The sequence below is a fragment of the Nelusetta ayraudi genome, unplaced genomic scaffold (assembly GCF_046127955.1).
Source record: "Nelusetta ayraudi isolate G7.1 ecotype Tasmania unplaced genomic scaffold, CSIRO-AGI_Nayr_v1 ptg000042l, whole genome shotgun sequence".
Lineage (NCBI taxonomy): Eukaryota > Metazoa > Chordata > Actinopteri > Tetraodontiformes > Monacanthidae > Nelusetta > Nelusetta ayraudi.
In genome coordinates, this window is record NW_027466092.1 from 15,396,184 (window position 1) to 15,415,417 (window position 19,234).

At 43.6% G+C, this 19,234-nt stretch overlaps 1 protein-coding gene across 4 annotated transcripts in view; it reads right to left on the minus strand.

Annotated features, from left to right (window-relative positions):
* Positions 1-350: 350 nt before the first annotated feature.
* exoc6 (exocyst complex component 6) overlaps positions 351-19,234 on the minus strand; it is a 29,308-nt gene continuing 10,424 nt past the window's right edge. For 2 of the 4 annotated variants that reach the window (XM_076034835.1, XM_076034837.1), the window contains exons 15-24: positions 19,082-19,187; positions 18,740-18,849; positions 18,527-18,638; positions 18,301-18,435; positions 17,240-17,419; positions 16,550-16,579; positions 11,968-12,109; positions 11,740-11,813; positions 6,335-6,447; positions 351-4,416 (exon numbers count right to left, since the gene is read on the minus strand). In XM_076034835.1, the coding sequence (XP_075890950.1) occupies positions 4,290-4,416; positions 6,335-6,447; positions 11,740-11,813; positions 11,968-12,109; positions 16,550-16,579; positions 17,240-17,419; positions 18,301-18,435; positions 18,527-18,638; positions 18,740-18,849; positions 19,082-19,187 (1,129 nt within the window). In that variant the 3' untranslated portion in view covers positions 351-4,289. The remainder of the gene's footprint in view (positions 4,417-6,334; positions 6,448-11,739; positions 11,814-11,967; positions 12,110-16,549; positions 16,580-17,239; positions 17,420-18,300; positions 18,436-18,526; positions 18,639-18,739; positions 18,850-19,081; positions 19,188-19,234) is intronic. The other 2 variants (XM_076034836.1, XM_076034838.1) reach the window with 1 other exon arrangement.

Sequence of the window (19,234 nt, forward strand, 5' to 3'; positions counted from 1 at the left end):
TTCACAAATATCCAAAAACATCACTAAGTCATTTCTTTTCTTTTCTTTTTATCCACTCACGTATCTGCAATATCTACGAGTGTACTTGCAATTCTAGAAATAGGATAATGATTATTATTTCTAGCAGTAGTAGTAGTATGGAGACACGCACGCACACACACAATGACAGCTTTGGACATATTTGGATGTATTATCACTGTAAGGCCTGTCTGCCTTGCAATTTAGCCCTTTATAAATTAAAGTTGATTATTGACTTATTTAGCAAATTATTTATTACTTATTGCCATTTCATGAATGTGCAGATGCTGTCAACGCGTAACAATGTTGCAAAGAGACTCAACACCACCCCATTCTCATGTTTCACCTTCTTTTTAATGGTAGGCAGCTGAAAAAAAATAGACAAAGAATCATATATATATATAAATTAAAAAAGAAAAGATAACTCATTATGAAAACTCTTATGAAATGAGCACTGTGGAAATGTACATTATGATATAACATTATTTAGAATTTTGCGTGTACATATTGCCGTGGGGTAGTTGGGGCTGGGCCAGTGGGACATTATATGAGCGGAGAGCTGAATGAAGGACGCTCTGTGCAAATGTTGGACACAGGACCACCACCTGCACCACCACCTGCACCACCACCTGCACCTCACGGAGCTCCCGGCTGAGAGCTGAGTGCACATAAACCTTTTAACTGCGGCCAGCTGAAGTGTTTGCAGCAGGGGGCCAGCCAGCGCTGTGGAATGTCAAACAGGATCAAATTTATACTCTAACCATGCAAATGAGTGACAATAAGGTGCCACTTTGAAATCACACAGCTCGTCACATTTCACTCAGGTGCATTCGCCAAACAAAGCAACTGACACAAAATCAAAAGTCATCATCGTTACACATTTTCCTTCAGTCGTGGAGAGGCGCATCCCAGAACCACAACCTCCAACTGTGTTTGTGGCAAACTTTGTGATTTTTCTTCCCTTTTTTTCTTTAAACAACATATTTATGTACAATGGCATTTACAAGCAGAATTACAAGAGTGCAAAAAAACGCCTGCTGAAATCAGAGGACAGGTCCGCAATCAATGACATGAGAAGCCAACAGCAGTCGCATATTATGCAGCTTTTCTGGAGAGTCATCACCTCGGTGATGGAACATGATCAATATTATTGCTGTGCTTTGTGGATATTTGTGGGTCATAAAATGTTAAAGCTTCATCCCACCCTGAGAAATCAAACTAAAGAAACAAAACATAAAAAAAATAAACTAAAACACAATTAGGCCAAAAAAAGGAGTCTGGCAAACATGGAGTCAACAAAAAAAAACTTTTAGTTTACATCACATGAACAATGTCCCTCTCTGGCACACTGTACAGAGGGCATGCACTGGTTGGATATCAATATGATGACTAACTAGGATAAATTAATTAATAACGCAGTGCAGTCATTCATGGAGTGATCCAGGGTTGCCAGTTAGTTTGTCCCTGCTGACGGGTTATGAAGTATGCTTGGGAAAAACACCAGCTCCACCACTGGCCTGGGAAGCCTAGCAATCAGTGTGTATGGGAGTGTGTGTGTGTGTGTGTGTGTGTGTGTGTGTGTGTGTGTGTAGACTGTGTCATCAGTGAGGGAATGAGCCAATCTGTGTGTTTTCTCCAGTTTTCTCTAACAGGGTGATGTGCAGAGGGTCTGTTCAAGATAGACAGATAGACAGATAGACGGATAGACGGATAGATAGATAGATAGATAGATAGATAGATGGATAGATAGATGGATAGATAGATGTTATCAGCCTGGGCTCGTGAGAGTGAAAGTGCATCGGCTTTGAAGACAGAAAGTAGTTTTTCTGTCTTCACTTTAAGTCAAAAACTATGTGCAACCACAACACACAGCTGCGGAGTTAGGTCCCTTGTGATGTCACAAAGGGCAGCCTCCACTACTCGCCACGCTGCCTCCTGATTTTTTGTCCCCTTCCTGACCTGTGGCAGGTCGGACAAAGCACCAGGAGGGTGTAAACAGAGGGCTAAATATGCTGTTCTGATGATCTGTGAAGGACTTTTCAGCAGGGACTACTGATCCATCGGCTGAATATTGTTGGCAGATGGTTGGTGGCTTTTAAAGTTATGAGCCTCTCTCTCTCTCTTGTGCACAGTACAGGAGGACATTTTGCTGCATGATACATGTCCACATGGAGTGTTGTAAACTGGTGCTTCAGAGTTCAACCTGTACTGGGTGTTACTGGATGAACAAAGTGAACTGAGAGAGGACAAAAAGGAGAAGACAGTTGTGCAGCCTGCTGGGTCGCTCGCCCAGCCAACCTCACGGTGCGACGCCCCTCTTGCCCGTTTTTGTGTGTTTTTCTAAAGTCTCCAAAGTGATGCTTACAAAGGGTTAAAACGGCTTTTATTTACAAGGACTCTATTTACAGGCCATAAGTTACGCCTGCCAGCTGCAGGTTCATTCAAGTTTCCAGCGACTTTCCGGACTGTGCGACAAACCAGTGCCGGCACAAACACGACCAGTTCAACAAAGTGACGCCGCTCGGCGTTGATAAAGCGATGCGCGTGGAGTGGCGACGGTCACATACGATGATGGCGGGCCACCGCTTCCCCCTTCATGCTAATGTCAGTGAGCCGAGAGCGTGTACTGGAACTCAGGTCAGCGTCAAAGAGGCAAAGTGTTGAATCAGGAGGGTCACATGGTCACCTGGTCTCTGGTTCGTCTGCCTACTGCTCAACTCTGGCAGCACTTTGCTTCTGCCCACCTGTGTCCAACACTGTCCATGCTAATGATGGCCGGCTAGTGTCCTTGAAGCTTTGCTCTCCATCAGTCGGTGCTGATGGTTCAAGTCAATGTTTCTCAACTGGTGGGTCGCAGAGCAGTTTTGATTGGCTCGCAGCTTTGTGGGCAGTTTCACCCAAATTTTCTGAAGGGATTTTTCAATATATATATATTTCGAGAGAAAATGTTGGGCTTTTATTTTGCAGGACACACTATTCAATTCAGTCATTTCAATAATTGATTTACTAGACATGACAGAAAGTGTGCTAACAATTTTATTTTTGTGGAATAAATTTGGGTGGTGACTTCATCATCAGGAATAACTGAATAACTGAGACTCCACCAGTTGAGAACCACTGGTTTGAACGAAAGCTTTGCACATGGCAAAAGGGAAAACTCAGTGTACAATGACATTGAACCTGAAGACTGAGAAACAAACACGGGGACAGGAAGAAGGTGAAGAAAAGTGGAAGGTCAACCATCGGCCACATTATCACAAGGTTCTTCTGTATCTTACTGGGGCACCGCCGATAAGCCTTCTGTCAATCATCCATCGGCCCCGCCCACGTTGTAATATTTTCCAGGAAAAGCTGACCCGAAAATGACCCGAGCGCGGTATCGACCCCGCGCATCACTAGCATTAGTGGACTTGAAGACTGATAGCAGTGCTCACTCACAAAAGGACAGCATTGCGTTATGCCTGTGAAACTGGTGTTGTATCAATGCTTTGATTTTGATTTGGTTTGATTAGAATTGGGTCATTTTAGAGTTTTATTAAATCAAGACGCCAATGTCACAAAACAACAGGAGTTTTAACAATGAACAATGAAGTATTTTTAGGCAAACTGTTCAGCCAATATATTTTCATCCCACCCCTGGAGGGAAATGAGAGCTTTACTAGCAGTTATGGCGAAAGCAGCTATTAGGTCAGTAGCTCACCCTCCCACCGCCCGACAGCAGTTACACTGTTTAACTAGCACAGACTTCAGACTAAATACCTTGTTGTGGTAGAGCCACAATAAAATCCTCTTTGCATTGTATTGTTGAGCCCAACTGTCCAAGTGTCAAGCTGCTGTGTGTTTCTGCACTTATTGTTCAGACACAGGAGACGGCGAGGGGGAGAGGAAGTGATGCTGTGAGGCTTCTTCCAAAAGCACCACACCTGCCTGCCACCGACCGTCTGCATAGCTGAGCCTTTTGGTGCGCGGTTGGTATGTACAACTGTCCACATTTCCCTTCTGCCTGCCTGTGTGTGTGTGTGTGTGTGTGTGTGTGTGTGTGTGTGTGTGTGTGTGTGTGTGTGCGTGTGTGTGTGTGTGCGTGTGTGTGTGTGTGTGTGTGTGTTCCATGTGTGGTCCTTTTGTGTGCCAGTGTTGCTCTAATTATTATCATTTCCACAGGTGCCCCCCGTCCTCTGGAAGTGTCTTGGCAGTTCATTGTGTGTGTGTGTGTGTGTGTGTGTGTGTGTGTGTGTGTGTGTGTGTGTGTGTGTGTGCGTGTGCGTGTGTATTTAGGAGGACATGCCGTTAACGAGGCTCCTCAGCTGCTTGACCACAGTCTCTATGAGTTTCTGTTTATCCCGGTCGTTCTTTCTGAACTGGGAGAAAATGTTGTTCTTCTTACTGGTGTCCTTCATCCTGCAAGGGACAAAGAGAGAATGGCAGAGATGAATCCTCACAGAGCGGATTGGTGAAGGCTGATCATCCAGGTTAGGCTCGCAGACTTGTTACTTTTCCATAAGCAACATCAAAAACTGAGAAAAACTGAAAGATCACTGCAAAAGTTTTAAATTGAGACCTGAAATGCTTTTCATCCCGTCCTCCCCCAAAACATTCAAGTCCAGCAATATGTCACTCATAATATTACAACCAAATTAACCCAGTGTTGAGAGATTAAACATCAAGTTTTCTTTAAGACTGAACCCACCAACAAACTTAGACTGAAGCATGTTGGGATTGACAGTAAAAAACGTGAAAGCAGTCAGAGAGAAGCCACGAAAAGAGGTGAAGAAAGTGCACCTACCCCCTGTGGACTCTGAGGAACAGCAGTAGGTAGCAGGAGGGGAGAAAGCAAGAAGAGACAGGGGGAAAAGCTGAGTCAATGAGAGAAGAAGAAGAAGAAGAAGGAGAAGAAGAAGGAGAAGAAGAAGAAGAAACAAGACAAAGCAGCTCACTTCCATCAAGGCTTGAAAGTGCCCGAGTGGATTTGCAGCGCTGCTGTTGTCATGTTAATACGAGCTGCTCCACTAACGTCATCACAACAACCTGGAGAGTCTTGAAACGGTGCCGATGCACAATGCAATGAAGATGATATGATTTCCATCCTGGGCAGCAGCGGCAGCAGGACTGACTGTTTAATTCAGGTGAGTCACTTCCTGTCCCACTCACTCTGCCCTGTGCTACTACTTTGCATTGGCACACAGCAAATACTGAGAGATCTTGTGCTCCACTACACGCTGAATTTAACAATATAGATTAAACCTGTCTGAAAGACAAAGTAAAGCAACTGTGGAAACTTTGAAACTGAGCATAAAGGAGGTTCACTGCAATTTACTATTTTCTGGCATTAAGCTGCATTTGAAGCTGGAATGAAGCTGCACTTCACCATTTTCTATCCCCATTTTACCCATTAGGACCTGGTCTGCGCCAGTCAGCACTAGTTAAGCAACAGCCATAATGGGAAGTCGATGCAGAGATCAGTCACTGCGTTTCCATTACCCCTTGCATTGCGCAAAATCTAAATATCGTCATATGTCATGAGGTGGTTGTTCAGACGTTTCCACATCGAGGTATATTGCAAAAGTGTCATGGAAATGTACGAGTCAGCGGACGTGACGTACTTGGTCATGTGACCAGTTCACTTCAAGTGGAATTGCCGCGTTATGTTTGGACGGAGAGAAATATTAAGAGAATATGAAATATAAAGAGAAAGATATAACAACCATTCTTGACAGCAACCAACGTAAAACAAACAAAAGCAAACGTAATTCTCGGAAAATTTCGTCCTGCGAGATTTTACGAGAATTACGGCGACTGCGCTTCACACCATTCAATGGAAACACCTGCAAATCGCAATTGTACTTTGTTGAAATTTGAAAAATATTGCTTTTATTTTGCGAAAAAAAACGTAATGGAAACGCAGCTAGTGAATGTGTAGTGGGGCACAGACTCTCGCCAGCTCTTTGTTCTTTTTAAGTCGCCTCTACACGCAGTCAGGCAGCAGATGCTGGTCACCAGCACAACTTTGAACTTGTGTCGCCGAGGGAGTACAAAGACCAAGTGGACGGGAAATAGCATCAAAACAACAACAGCGAAGGACGACGAGAGACGGAGCTGAACTGTAAAAGCCAAACTTGGAGAAAGTGACGGAGCCGTGGCAGGAGCTGCAGGACGTGCATGATGTTGCGAGTTTACTGCGTTCAGATGACAAATCGTGGAGTGTGTGGTGCCTCATCCAGACTGGTTGTTAAACATGCGACATCCAGTTTAGTTTCAAAAGGACAAAAATGAACACGCTCGCTTCCCCTGCAAGGGCTGATTCATCAAAGGCACTCACTTCTCCAGCAGAGCCAAGGCAGTGGCCGGGTTCACCCTCAGGTATTTGGAGGACGGCTGACCGTAATCCGCCAGGTATGTTGACCAGTCCCACACCATGAACAGGTCTAGGAGCTGCGGACAGAAGCAAAGAAGGCAGCGTGAGGTTGTGAGGTTGGTGATTGATGATGATGCTGTGGGCACAAGGGAGTCCGATTGGAGCAGAGATGAAAATCAGGTGAACGGGCACTGGAGGGAAAATGTCAGTTTAAAACTGCTTAAAAAAAAGAATAAGGAGAAAAAAAAGCATTAAGCTATGCTGCTCCCTTTGCTTGGGACCAGGTGCAACATGAGCTGATACAATGAGTCTCACTGGACACTTTCAAAGACCTCCAACACTCTTTATTTAAGTTTTTTATTTTTGATTTTGTAGGCAGTTGTGTTTTTAAAGATGCTATATGTTTGTAACTTTCTATGCTGTCTGGCATGGTCTGGACTTCCTGTTTAAAGAAAGGTTTTAAATAAAGAAATCTCAACTCAACCCTCAAACTGTGTAATTCTCTTTTGGGATTTAGAAAGACTTTGAAGTGAAGAATAATGACAGACTATAAGGCAAACTGAATGTAATAAAAAATTTAAAAAGGATTCATTTTTTTCCCTTATCATAAATGTTCTGGGTTATCCATGATTATTTAAGTTTTTGGATGGTTCAGGATAGGCAGAAATAATACTTGGGCTTCAGCCTACTCCTTTTTTGGCTCCATATTATGATCTTTTATGTTAAACCTTTCCTTATTATTTCTGCTTTGTTGTAACCAAAACCATATAAACGACCAAAGAGGCTGTGCATGCAGGTTTTTACCAAAAGAGACTTAATGCTCTTTCGATATGAATACATCCCTCACTGCTTTAGTGCCTTCAGTCTCTGGGCGGCCATGGAAAGGCCAACGTTTCAGACACTGAACTGACACTTGTTGGTTTGGCCAAAGCCACTGCGTGAGAAAATGACACACACTAACACACACAAGCACGCACACACTCCTCCTTTCATCCAACAAACAATATAAATGATGACGGAGATCAGTGAGTGTAAATGCAGTGAGTCTGGGCTGTAGCAGCAGCAGCAGCAGCAGCAGCAGCAGCAGCAGCAGCAGCAGCAGCTACTACCAGGCTGAACTTCCAGGTCGGCCACAGGCTCTGGGAGCGACCAATCAGAAGCCTCCGCTCCTAAGCCAGGCTCAAGCAGCGGCAAGTCCGAGTCGCCTCAAAGATTCTGTCCAGATAATTCACGACTTGTCAAACAAGCCGCTGCACTGAGTGACAAGAAAATTGCCAGGCTTAACCCAGAGTGACCTGCATTAACTCCATCACACACACACCTAATCTGCAGCTTTTCAAAGCTCAACTCACCTCGGCCTTATCAAGGAATCACATCTGCTTCTGCTGCCGGGTACTCATTTTAAGGGGTCACCACCGCCAAATGGTTTGCATATTGATTTTGGAATAGTTTTTTGTTGGGAAGTCCGATATTCTCGGCCTCCCGATATTACCAGCCGATAAAGACATTAAAAATTAATATCGGAAAATATTGGTATCAAAAATACCATGATCAAAATAAATTAAATGAATTTCTCCCGAAATTACTAGTCATGCCAAATAACTAAATTCCTCAAATTTCCTGGTATGACTAAGTCACATTGAGTAAATCACAATACTTTACTCGTCTCTACTGCGCTTGATGATGTCATCAAACTGCATCAAAACATATAAGGAAGCAATGCTCGTGTTTTACAGTGGTGGCTGGCTGCTAGCGACTTAGCTCATTCGTAACTGACGGCGGCATCATCATCCAGCGGGACATCACAATACAAATCAGCCATAATGTGTTAATTCCACGACCGCATATATCGGTATCTGTTGATATCGGTTGATATCAGTATCAGAAATTAGGAGTTGGACAATATCGGGATATGGGATATCGGTAAAAAAAACCAATATCGGACACCACTAGTTTTTTGTCAATGTCAGATGCTCCTGTTGACACAACTTTTGGAAGTGGCACAGGGAGGACTGGCTGGCGTTGTAACAAATTTCTTGGTGTGACCTGTCTGGGACTGGAAACCAGCACCCCAAAGTCTGGAGAACACTTACACATCTCACAGTGATTAACTCCCAAATTCAGTTCATGGTCGACTGAGTGGAGCAGCTACAAAGTCATGCTGTGCACAATGAAGTGAAGGGAGAGGAGCTCGGTTTCAGAAGGTGATTAAAATCCAACAATGACCAGTGAGAGGGCGAGAGGGTCGCGTATCCTCTCTCTCCTGATGCTGCTGGAAGCCGGCGGAGTGCAGAACATCATCCAACCACAGCGCCAGCAGCAGAGACGCAGTGCACGCCTCCATCCTCTGGGTGGGAGTGGCACTGTCAGTCAGGCCGGGAGCAGATAATGTGATAATGATCAACACTTTGCAAGAGGCTCACAGCGAGACACAGGGCGACGAGCCAAACATGGATATATAGGGAGGATGGAATAACAGAGGGGGGAGGGGGGGGGGGGGGGGGGCGCTACCGCTGCTGCTACATGATGAGTGTGAGTGTGAGCAAGGAACGTTTAAAATGACCCCCCCGTGACCCCGGGGCTCGGGCTGACGACCACCCAGCCCCACCCACACATGCAGTGTATGCTAATTTCATAGGGTGAAACAGCTGGGTGTTTGGGTCATGCTGAAAGAGCGGTGAAAGAGCGGCTTAGTGATAATGGCATTATTTATCTGCCATTGAGGCTCTCGACACAGTGAGAGGCTGCCGCAACAATGGCGCCATTCTCACCTAGAGCCAAGTGATGAAGCGCAAGCCGCTAAAGCAGCAGGGCCTACTTCGTCTTAAGCCTCTTCTGCGCACCGCGGGTCTCACCGGGGGAGGTGGGGGAGGGTCCGAGAGGGTCTGGGGTGGGGTGGGGGGTGGGGGTGGGGGGCGTGGACACTATGTGGGACTAGGTACAGACAGGCAGACTTGACCCTGCCACCCTCTGCAGTGCCAAGCAGCAGGTCAGCGCTCCGCCCGCAGCCCTCGTGCAGCGCTCATCCGCCCACTGTTGGGTTTTTTTCTTCAGTGTGGCTCTTAAGGAGGACAAACGATGCCATGGAAGGCGGTTAGTTACCTGCGTAATCGCATCAGAGCCACCGCCGCTACCGCCGCCGCCTGCTAGATGGCATTAACTGATTAGTTCAAGCATTTAAACCGCTGGGAGATGAAATAAATGACAATGACCGCCTCACGGCAGCACAATGCATTTATGTTGATGCCAGCTGATACAGATAATTAGCCTAATTAGCATCTCCCCATGGCACTGGCATAGCCAAACAACACCGGTTTCCCCCAGCGAGGCAGCACAGAGAGCCAGCAGTGACAAACTGGCCCTCACATTTTCTGGATCCACTCTGATTGAGTTACACAGGCTTGGCAAACACGGTGAGCCACGGAATGCTAATGGAATTAAACAAATAACATTGACACTTGGGTGTTGGACGACAGCCTCTGTCCTTCCATTGACTTCATCAGGAAAACCAATTCCTCAATGGTACCCATTGCCCGGACACTTTAACAAACTGCAAAATCAAACTTATCACTGAGACACTTTCCTTCATAACATGAGTGCGATGTATCAACATTTGTTTTTGGTGATGCATTCAAAGTGTTATTATTTGTTACTGGGGTCCTCTCAAAAGGTTGTATTTCTCAGGCGTTGGGCAGAAGAACAAGTGAAAATGCAGTTCGGGCGATGAGATCTGTCGTGGTAAGACAAAGACAAACTAACAGAATGAACTCTGTGTAACCTCAGCCCGTGGATTCTACTCCAACCCATTACCTAAGGCTGGGATTAACAGGTCAACCATGCAGCCTATATAAAAGGGAACAAAACATCTTGTCATCATCATCATGAGCTGCATCGACTCCAAAACAGAGCCAGGTAGGGCTGGGGCTAATCTGCAACTACGCTGAGAACACTCGCCACTCTTTCCCAGGACACTCTGGCGCTGGACAAGAAAAGAATGAGAACATTTTCAATTTGAATTGAAATTGAAAATAATCGTGGGTCCGCTCATCTAAATTGAGAACAACTAAGTAGGCAAAAAGGGAACAACTGAACGACACTCGAGATGCGTGCATGCAAGCATGAATTCCATTAAAGATTATGATGTTGTTTTTGTATGAATCTCTCAACTTAATTGATCTCTACATTTCTCTAAACTCCACGTCACAATCAAAAGCAGTCAATGAGACTGACTGCACAGTACAGTATTACTCACACTTGACCTGATTTAATAAAGACACCTGTGGCAACAAGGTGAACCTTTAACCTTTAAGTGTCCTGTGTTCAGTGATCCTCCTAAAAGTAAATGGTGCCGTGATGTGAGCTGGACAGTGGGGCCTCCACATCCAGCTCAGATGAAGGTGGTGGAGGTGGTGAAGAGGGTTTAGAAAGTGACGGGTGTTCAGGAGGCCCTGCACATCCCTGAAGAAGAAGCAACAGCGGATGAAACACCGACCATTACAACTATTGTGTTCTTAGTGTGACTGATGTTGATAAATTATAGTGGAGACCAAAGTAGCACAGTTTAGTGGGATGTAGGCAATCTTGGTCTTTAAGATCTCCTTTTTAAGACCTTTGAATCCAGGATCAAAGTAAATGTAACCTTTACAAAAGGAAGTGGAAAACAAACAAATAACAGCAAAGAGCAACCAAATCTGTCCGAATTTGGACAGCAATAAAATCCCAAATTTTTCTCTGAAAACTCAATTTTCGATTTCAGTTCAGAGTTTTTGGATAAATTATTTAAAATATTTTATTTTTATATTTAAAGAAAAATAGCAAACAAATTTCCCTACTGGGAATGAAGTGCAACTGAAAGATACTGTAAATCCTCCTTGAGTTCAGTAAAGTGTCAATATTTACAGTCTTCTTGACCAAACAAAGATGAATTGAATCCACTGGGATTAAAGAAGTGAGAACCTCACTTTCACCAAACTTCACTTGAAAATGAGCAGGTTTTTCATAAACAAGGATGAGGTTCCCTTATTTGGGAACAAAGTGAAAACTTAAGAACCAAACACAAATGAATCCCCCTGTGGATAAAGTGACAGCCTCAACTGTCTTTCATCAAACATCCATTTAAAAATAAAAGGTTTTTCTATCATCTTGAACAACGATGAATGAATAAAGTGCATAAATTTGACATTTTGTAAAATAGAGAAATATACAGGCACACAGCCCAATTTTAAGATTATCCTCTTTTTTTTTTTTTTAACATTGTCTTCACTAATAAATCCGATTTCGATTAAAAATCGATTAATTGCACAGCCCCACTACACAGTTTAAAACAACGTACTTGGCAAATTTACCATGTGCACAGTGAAAAGGTTTACCTGTCGCAGATCAATGAAGGCCAGCTGGAGGGTGTCTCCTTGAAACCCAGGGACTGGCTCTGAACTGGCAAACACTGAGGACAACAAACAGCACGTCATCACGTCACGAACACGTCACATCTAATGTCATGCTGACCCTCATGCCTTTTTGCTGTATTTTTTGGCTTGCATTGGGCACATCAACAACAGCTTGGAGTGAAATATCAAAATCGAGCCTCATCAACTTACGTTCGCACTGGATGACATCGAGGTTGAACTGCTGAATGGCCCCCATGCTGATCTGCTTCAGCTCTGTGTCCAGCAGCATCTGCATCAGGGACGTGGACAGATGCTTGCAGGCCGACATGCAGGCCGTCTGCGCCACTTTACCCTGCGCAGAGAGGGCCGGAGTGGAGGTAGGAGCGAGGATAATGAAGGAAAACAGATGAGACAAAGAAAGGAGGGATGAAAGGTTGAAGGAAAATAAAGTGAAAATAAACGGGTGGGGGGGAAAGGGTGGGAAATGTATTGCGATTATGTAAGGTTCACATTAATCGAAACAGAATCATTTGGAATGGGAACAGATGAAAACAAATGCACATAGTTACAAAACATGAATAAAAACAATTAAAATAATTTAAATGTCAAAGAAACAGAAAGGTTTCAGGACAGGGATATAAGATACAGTAAATTAGACAATGGGAAAAAGAGTGTGAATTCATTTGGACACAAGTTTAGTGTTGTGAGCCTATTGACCTATCAGCAACTTTTGCTTGGAAATAGGACGGCTTTGAAATCCTACTTGGTGCTATAAGCACTGAAAAAGTTTGTCTTCCACAAACAAGCAAGTAACAATGAATGCATCTTATACTTGAAGTTGACGTGATGGCTGGAGTGTAAATCAAACTCTTGACATGCAGTTCTGCACTGGAGGCCGGCAAGGCTGTACACACGGACTACCCTCCATGCACCACCAACGCAGGTGTTAACAGCAGTCCAAGATGGAAAGGTGCCCAAGTTTCACAGTGATTTTAGGGATGCATCACGTTAAATGCAAGAGAGATTTTCCAAGGGGTATCTAATGTGCTGCAGCGGCAAACAATCAACCCCAAAAAGCTGGAATAAAATACTGAATGCCCCATTTAGTCACAAACAGGTTTTTACTAATAACTGTGTAATAATAATAATAATAATAATAATAATAATAATAATAATAATAATAATAATAATAATAATAATAATAATAATAAGCGTCTAATAAGTGTGGGGGGGCAAAAGAGGAAAAGCTGATGTGACAATAATTTATTTCTAACACCAGTGATGATGCTTTTTCTTCTTAGCAGTTCACCTCTTTGCCTGAGAAATGACTATTAACTAGTTTCTAAAGTCTTTCAGGACATTTCAAGTCTTTGCCTGATTGTTACAAACGATGCGTGATGTTTCAGTCAGAGCAGACCTTAAAACCTCTCCCTTTTGATCCAACAGTGCTTATGCAGGACTGCAGAAGCCTTGTGAAAAACTTTAACTGTAATAACATAAACCACAGAGACAAGCAGGGAGGTCAAATAAGTTGTATTCAAGGGCACTCTCGCACACAAGAGTGCTCAAAACTCCAAAGCCAAACACAAAGCCAAAGAGTGCACACAGAAAACATCACTCTAAGCCTTAAAAAAGAAGCTTGTAACTCAGTTGGTCTCTTTATCATTGGCACCATCTCTGGTGTCACTGCAACACTTGGTCATTTTCCTTCCCAGCCGTGGTGGAGGACGGTGGAGAGGTGGGTGAGGCTCCAGGAAAATGGGCCAAACCTCCGTCCCACTGACAATTTATTCGTCCTGCATCCCGCTCTAGAATCGACTGCTTTGTGATTTGTTAGCGGGGGTGGTGGGCTGATTAGCACCTGACTGCCAACACCTTCTGCTGCATTGATGAGGCTGGAGCCGCACTCACACCAGGCAAGGTCTGACGTCGCTGTGTGTCCCAACAGTGCCAGGGCATTAGTACCTCTTTTACACATATCATAACATGACTGTATAGTTACAGTGCAAAGCAGGTTTTTGCCTGATCGCCGCACAAGGGAGACAAGCCCAGTAAATGTGACTCCTTTCACCACATTGGTGGCTGCTGGGTTCATGCACAGTCACCAACGTCACACTGGTCACACTGGCTATACAGGCTGCACTGATGTTACCATGCTTGGGTGTTTGCATGAGCATCAACTACACTGAGCTCAAGCACACCTCCTCTAATCCTGCCAGGATCAAGGCACTGTGCTGTGCCTGATCACACAGTGATTGCACAAGTCAAACCAACCGGACTTGGGCCTTCAAATGTGCTTGAGCAACGCTTCAGGAGATCCTTCCTGCCTGGAGCCATTACCCTCAGGAAACTCAGGAAGGATTAGCCTGTTTATGGTTTTTAACAGAAATTATTTAGAACCTTTTGTTTTTGATGTTTTGTTCATGTATGGAATATTAAAAAAAATGAGCTGTTGATATGATATGTAAAAAGGGTAGGTAACATAAGCTTCAGCTCCAGCCTACACCTTTACAGTCAATATAATTCTGTTGTCGCTGTATCCTTTGTTATCTGTTTATTTGTATATGTACAATTATGACCAAATAAACTAAACTGAACTGAAATGAACTGAACAGAATGCCATCTGAATGCTGAATGCGATCTGTGTGACAGACGGCATTGTGAACATTTTTCCTGGACTCAATGGCAAATAATGCACCAATGGTTTAGATAACCTTGCGTATCCCTGCCTCTGCACAATATGACTGTCTTTTGCACATCGGTTTTGGTTGTTTGTTGAACATTGATTGATTTAAGTGTTTTTGTAAGTACTGTGTAGTTTATTGTTTTGTACTGTTTTTTAAGTGCTGCAACACTGTAGTTTCCCAATTTGGGATCAATAAAGTACATCTATCTATCTATCTATCTATCTATGTATGCGTGACAACTACTCAGCCTGCAAAAAAACCTTAAAAATTGTTTAAAAAATAAATAAATAAAATAAAATAAAATCAGACATGTGCCTACACCTAAATACTGTTTATTGATCTGATGCTCTGGCTTTAAGTGAATTGATCCTTTGAACTCCTTCATTTGTTGCTGTGTTGATATTGTCTGCCTCTGTTTTGTTCTGCAATTTTCTATTTATATTCGTATGATTTGTAGCGGTGTGGTTTTAAAGTCTTACTGTGTCTGTTTTGTTAATTTGGGACCACAGATAAAATTTAGCATCTATGCTAAGACCAGCGCAATAAATGAATCAATGAATACATTTAAAAAAATGAAATTGCCAGTGATAAAACAAGGCTTGTCACCACTGATGGTGCAGCCAGCGATGCTGCAGTTCCACAATCTGGGACCTGCCTTCATCCTCCAGATTGTCAGTGTTGGCTACCACAGAGCCAGGCTTCTCACGCACCACCTCCGTAATGTGGCACCAGAGAGCAGAGAGTCCTGGCAGCAGCCCAGACCCACAGTCACCGGGGCCCTGGTGGGATCAGCTCAGTCACGCTGCACAGGCTACACTTACCAACACCACCACACCGGCTAACCTGGCTGTGACTAACTGGGATGCAATGCCAAAGCAATGTTGAGCAGGCTGGCGAGCAGCTTGAGGAGGAGGTGCCAGGTTGTTGTGGCACCGTATGGTTCTTCCACCAACTGCCCAGGCTCCTTATTTTGCTCCGTAGATAAAACACCGGATTACCAACGTGTCTCGCTGTCTTACTGATAGAGCCCAATCATCCGCAACCTCCTATGGGGAGACATTTTTCTATGAGACCTAACAGGCTCTGCTCATCACTTGAGCTGCGTAACAAATTCTGGATGCTTACAAATGGAAAACTGTGGGAAAGGAAAATAAACAAGTTTTCCAGTGACACAGATCTAACAGTAATCTCCAAACCTTTTTGATGAGGGTGTGTAGTTGATCTTGCACATCAATGAACAAAACTGCACAAATCATTTATTGAACACATTCAATGTTGAGTCTGTCCCCTATGTACAGGGTGAAGCAGTAGCACCACGTCCAATGTGTTTTTGATAATGACCTTTCAACATAAAAGATATTGGCTTTGAATGAAAATCCCCACCCCCGCAAAAAGACTAGCTTAGCTCTCGTGTTTAAGAATAAAAAAACTGATTAAAATGGCTTAGTATTTTAGGAGAGAGAATAAATGACATGAATTGGCTTCTTTCACCTGCTGGTTCCTCTCTTACACAGTTATATTCATGAAAGTACATTCAAAAATGTAAATGCAAGAAAATGGAAGAATACACAACAATGCTTAACAGTTGCAGAGTCGCCAAGCACAAATTCAAGCATAAAGCAAAATATAGTTGCACACTCTCAGCAAAAATGCAAATATTGTGTTAATGAAGTTACAGTTACTTTGGGGTTGTCATAGGGAAAGGGAACGGTTCAAAAAAAGGTGATAGAAAATACAGGGTAAATGCCATTAAATTATGATTGAACTCAAGTTCAAGAATTTTAGTGTTTGCTACTCAGAATAGCATTGACCCAATGAATCACTACTGTCTATTGAAGATAGTTTTTGTAATGCATTCTGAATGACTATCTTCTTCGGTAACCTAACTGTTTTTTTGTTTTGCTTAATTCTGGAATATTTCCAGTAACAGGAATGAATGTGCGAATATATTTATCTTTATACAAAAACACAATATCCCCATCGGGACGGTCCAGAAGAACCAATAGGCCTAAAGGTTCCACAGTCAAAAGTTAGCATGCGTTTCTCTCCACCTCTGCCTGCAGAACAGAAGCACGAGGTAGTAACAGCCAGGCAGAACTACTTACCGACATCGAGGCATGGTCATTGTTGTTAGTCTGAGCAGAGACACCCACAAAAGAACCAAAAAATGAAGAGAGGAGGGAAAGAGGGAAAGTTCAGGAAAAGAAATGTGGAAGCAAAAAAAGGGACAGGAGGAAGTAAATTCACCCAGAGATATCTACGGGCTGGACAAGTCAACTTGAAGAAATTAAACTGCCACAGAGACACGACGGTGACATCACTGCTTGCTCGTTAACGGGGAGTTGATGGGAAGACAAAGGGAGAAACACAAAGAAAAAAAAAAAGAAAAAGCTCCAACTCATTGAGGACATGGACATCAGTCAGAGAGCAGAGAGGATGTGCAGCGCTGCCTGCAGCAGTCGACCGCTGCCTCAAGACACTCAACTGGCTAGCTCGCCCCTCACCATGTAACATTACAAGAAGACGCTGAAAGCAAAAGTCACGTTGACAGCGTACGTCAAACGCACTAGACAAACAAGACACTTTCAGACACTATGTCCAGTTTGCAGGGATGTGATTAACATCGTGCAAAAACACCGAATATAGACAGGACTGAAGTCAAATAAAGCATGACAAAGTAAAAGTCAAGGGAAAAAAAACAAAATCAAAGACTGAAAGCATCCAGAAGAATACACAACAATACAATACAATAATACAGCAGCACTGGTAGTGGCGAGGCAGTGAGGTGGACTTACTGGTAGGTGTGTGAAGACCTGGAAGGTGGAGCGCAGGAAGTTGATGAGGTCCATGAGGTAGCCAGAGGCTCGACCATCCGACTCAGCCATGCTCCACTCATAGTCTGCCAGCTGGATGAACTCATCAATCTTCTGGTTGAGTTTGGTGTAAATCTCACCCTCGGCGGCGTGGCGAGCATCCTGAACAAAAATAATACAGGGCTTTCCTCATATTTTTTCAAAAGTTGTAATAAAATGTTCTTAATATAAATTGCAAAAAGGAATTCACTTCAAGATGTTTTTTGTTTTTTTTAAATAAAGAAAGAAATACACCTCTAATTTTGTCATTGCTACATTAAGAGAATGTTTGCTGAACAGCGAAATTGATCATGTGACCCTCTCGACCAATCACATGTAAGTTCCTTTTCTTTCCATTCATGCTCTAAAGAAGACCATCAGGCCGAAACACTAGCATATGTTTTGACATGGCCAATTAAATTGGTGCAATAAGAGATCCGTCCTCAAGAGCTGTGTGTGCTTCCTCCTCACTTATGGACATTAAGGTGACCTTTTCAAAAGAATCGCTCCAAATAACTGCAACAGATTTGTGAATCTGTCAAGGTCTGAACGGTTCTGTGGACTTTCACCATCCAAACCTGGGAGACCTATTTTAACTACGACTGAGTTGAGTCAGCCATGATCTACAAAAGCCAATATTTCTTCCAAGACCAGTGCTTGGACAGCGGAGGTTAGAATATATCAAATCACATTTTGTATATTTACATTTTTCCGGATCCTGGTATTTTAGGTGTGAAGCTTTAAGCGCAAACATATAAATGAAATGTAAAAACAATACCATATGACAAGACAAATTCAGATCAAGAACAGAAGCAGTTCAGCAGCCACATGAGAGCTGGTTATTATGGTTTGGACTCAAACTACCTTATTACCGCTGGTATTATATTAAGAAAGACAGTGGGCAATATATTTCTGAGGATATTTATCTTTTCACCCAGCCATCATTTATGACATAAACACACGACAATCAATAATGAATAAACAGGCTGACAGCGATAGATTACCTTGAATGTGGAGAGGCCATAGAGTCTGGTGGTGTGCACCGTTTCAGGGGAAACGTTGGTGATGTTTGTGATAAACTCCTCCAGATACCGACAGGCCTGCTCCAGGTGGGTGGTGTTAATGATGATCTGCACCAGCTACGAAAAGGTGGACGAAATTTCAACCATCTCAGAAATCTTGGCCTAACTCAAGCGCTGGTGTGGTGTGGCGTGACATGGCCCCTCCTACCTCAGTCAGTCCTATGTGGGGCTTCTTGATGAGGTTCTGAAGGCAGCTGCTCAGGGTTCTTGTCAGCAGCAGGTTGGTCGATTTTCTCAACATGTCGTCGATCTCCGTCGAGCTGGATGAACGAGGGCCACGACGGACACGTTGAACATTAATATGGGTTTCACATGTAAGTTATGGCTGCAAAGTAAAAGCATGACTTCCAGTGAGGTCAACCTGCGGTGGAGAGACTCGGAGAACTTAAGGCTGGCGTAGATGAACTCTTTGACCTGCGAGTAGATCTGTGGCACAGACTGAGACATGGGCAGCTTTTTGGGGAATCCCTGCTGCTTTCACACACACACACACACACACACACACACACACACACACACACACACACACACACACACACACACACACACACACACACACACACACACACACACACACGACAATCTTTAAGAGATGGATTATTTATAGATTTGAAATTGACATTAGTGATAAAAAGAAAAAGAAAAAAGCTAACAGTTTGCATTAGATGCTAAATCTTGGTAGGTTATTATTGCGAAACGTCACCTTCTCTATTTCGGCATCATGGAACGGGAAGCGGCTGACCACCTGCTTGTACTCCTCCTCCGTCTCCACTGGGATGGGACTGTAGTTGTCCAAGTCAAAAATCTCCCTGTAGAGAGTAACTCAGCTGAGTGTTTGTCCACACACACACACACA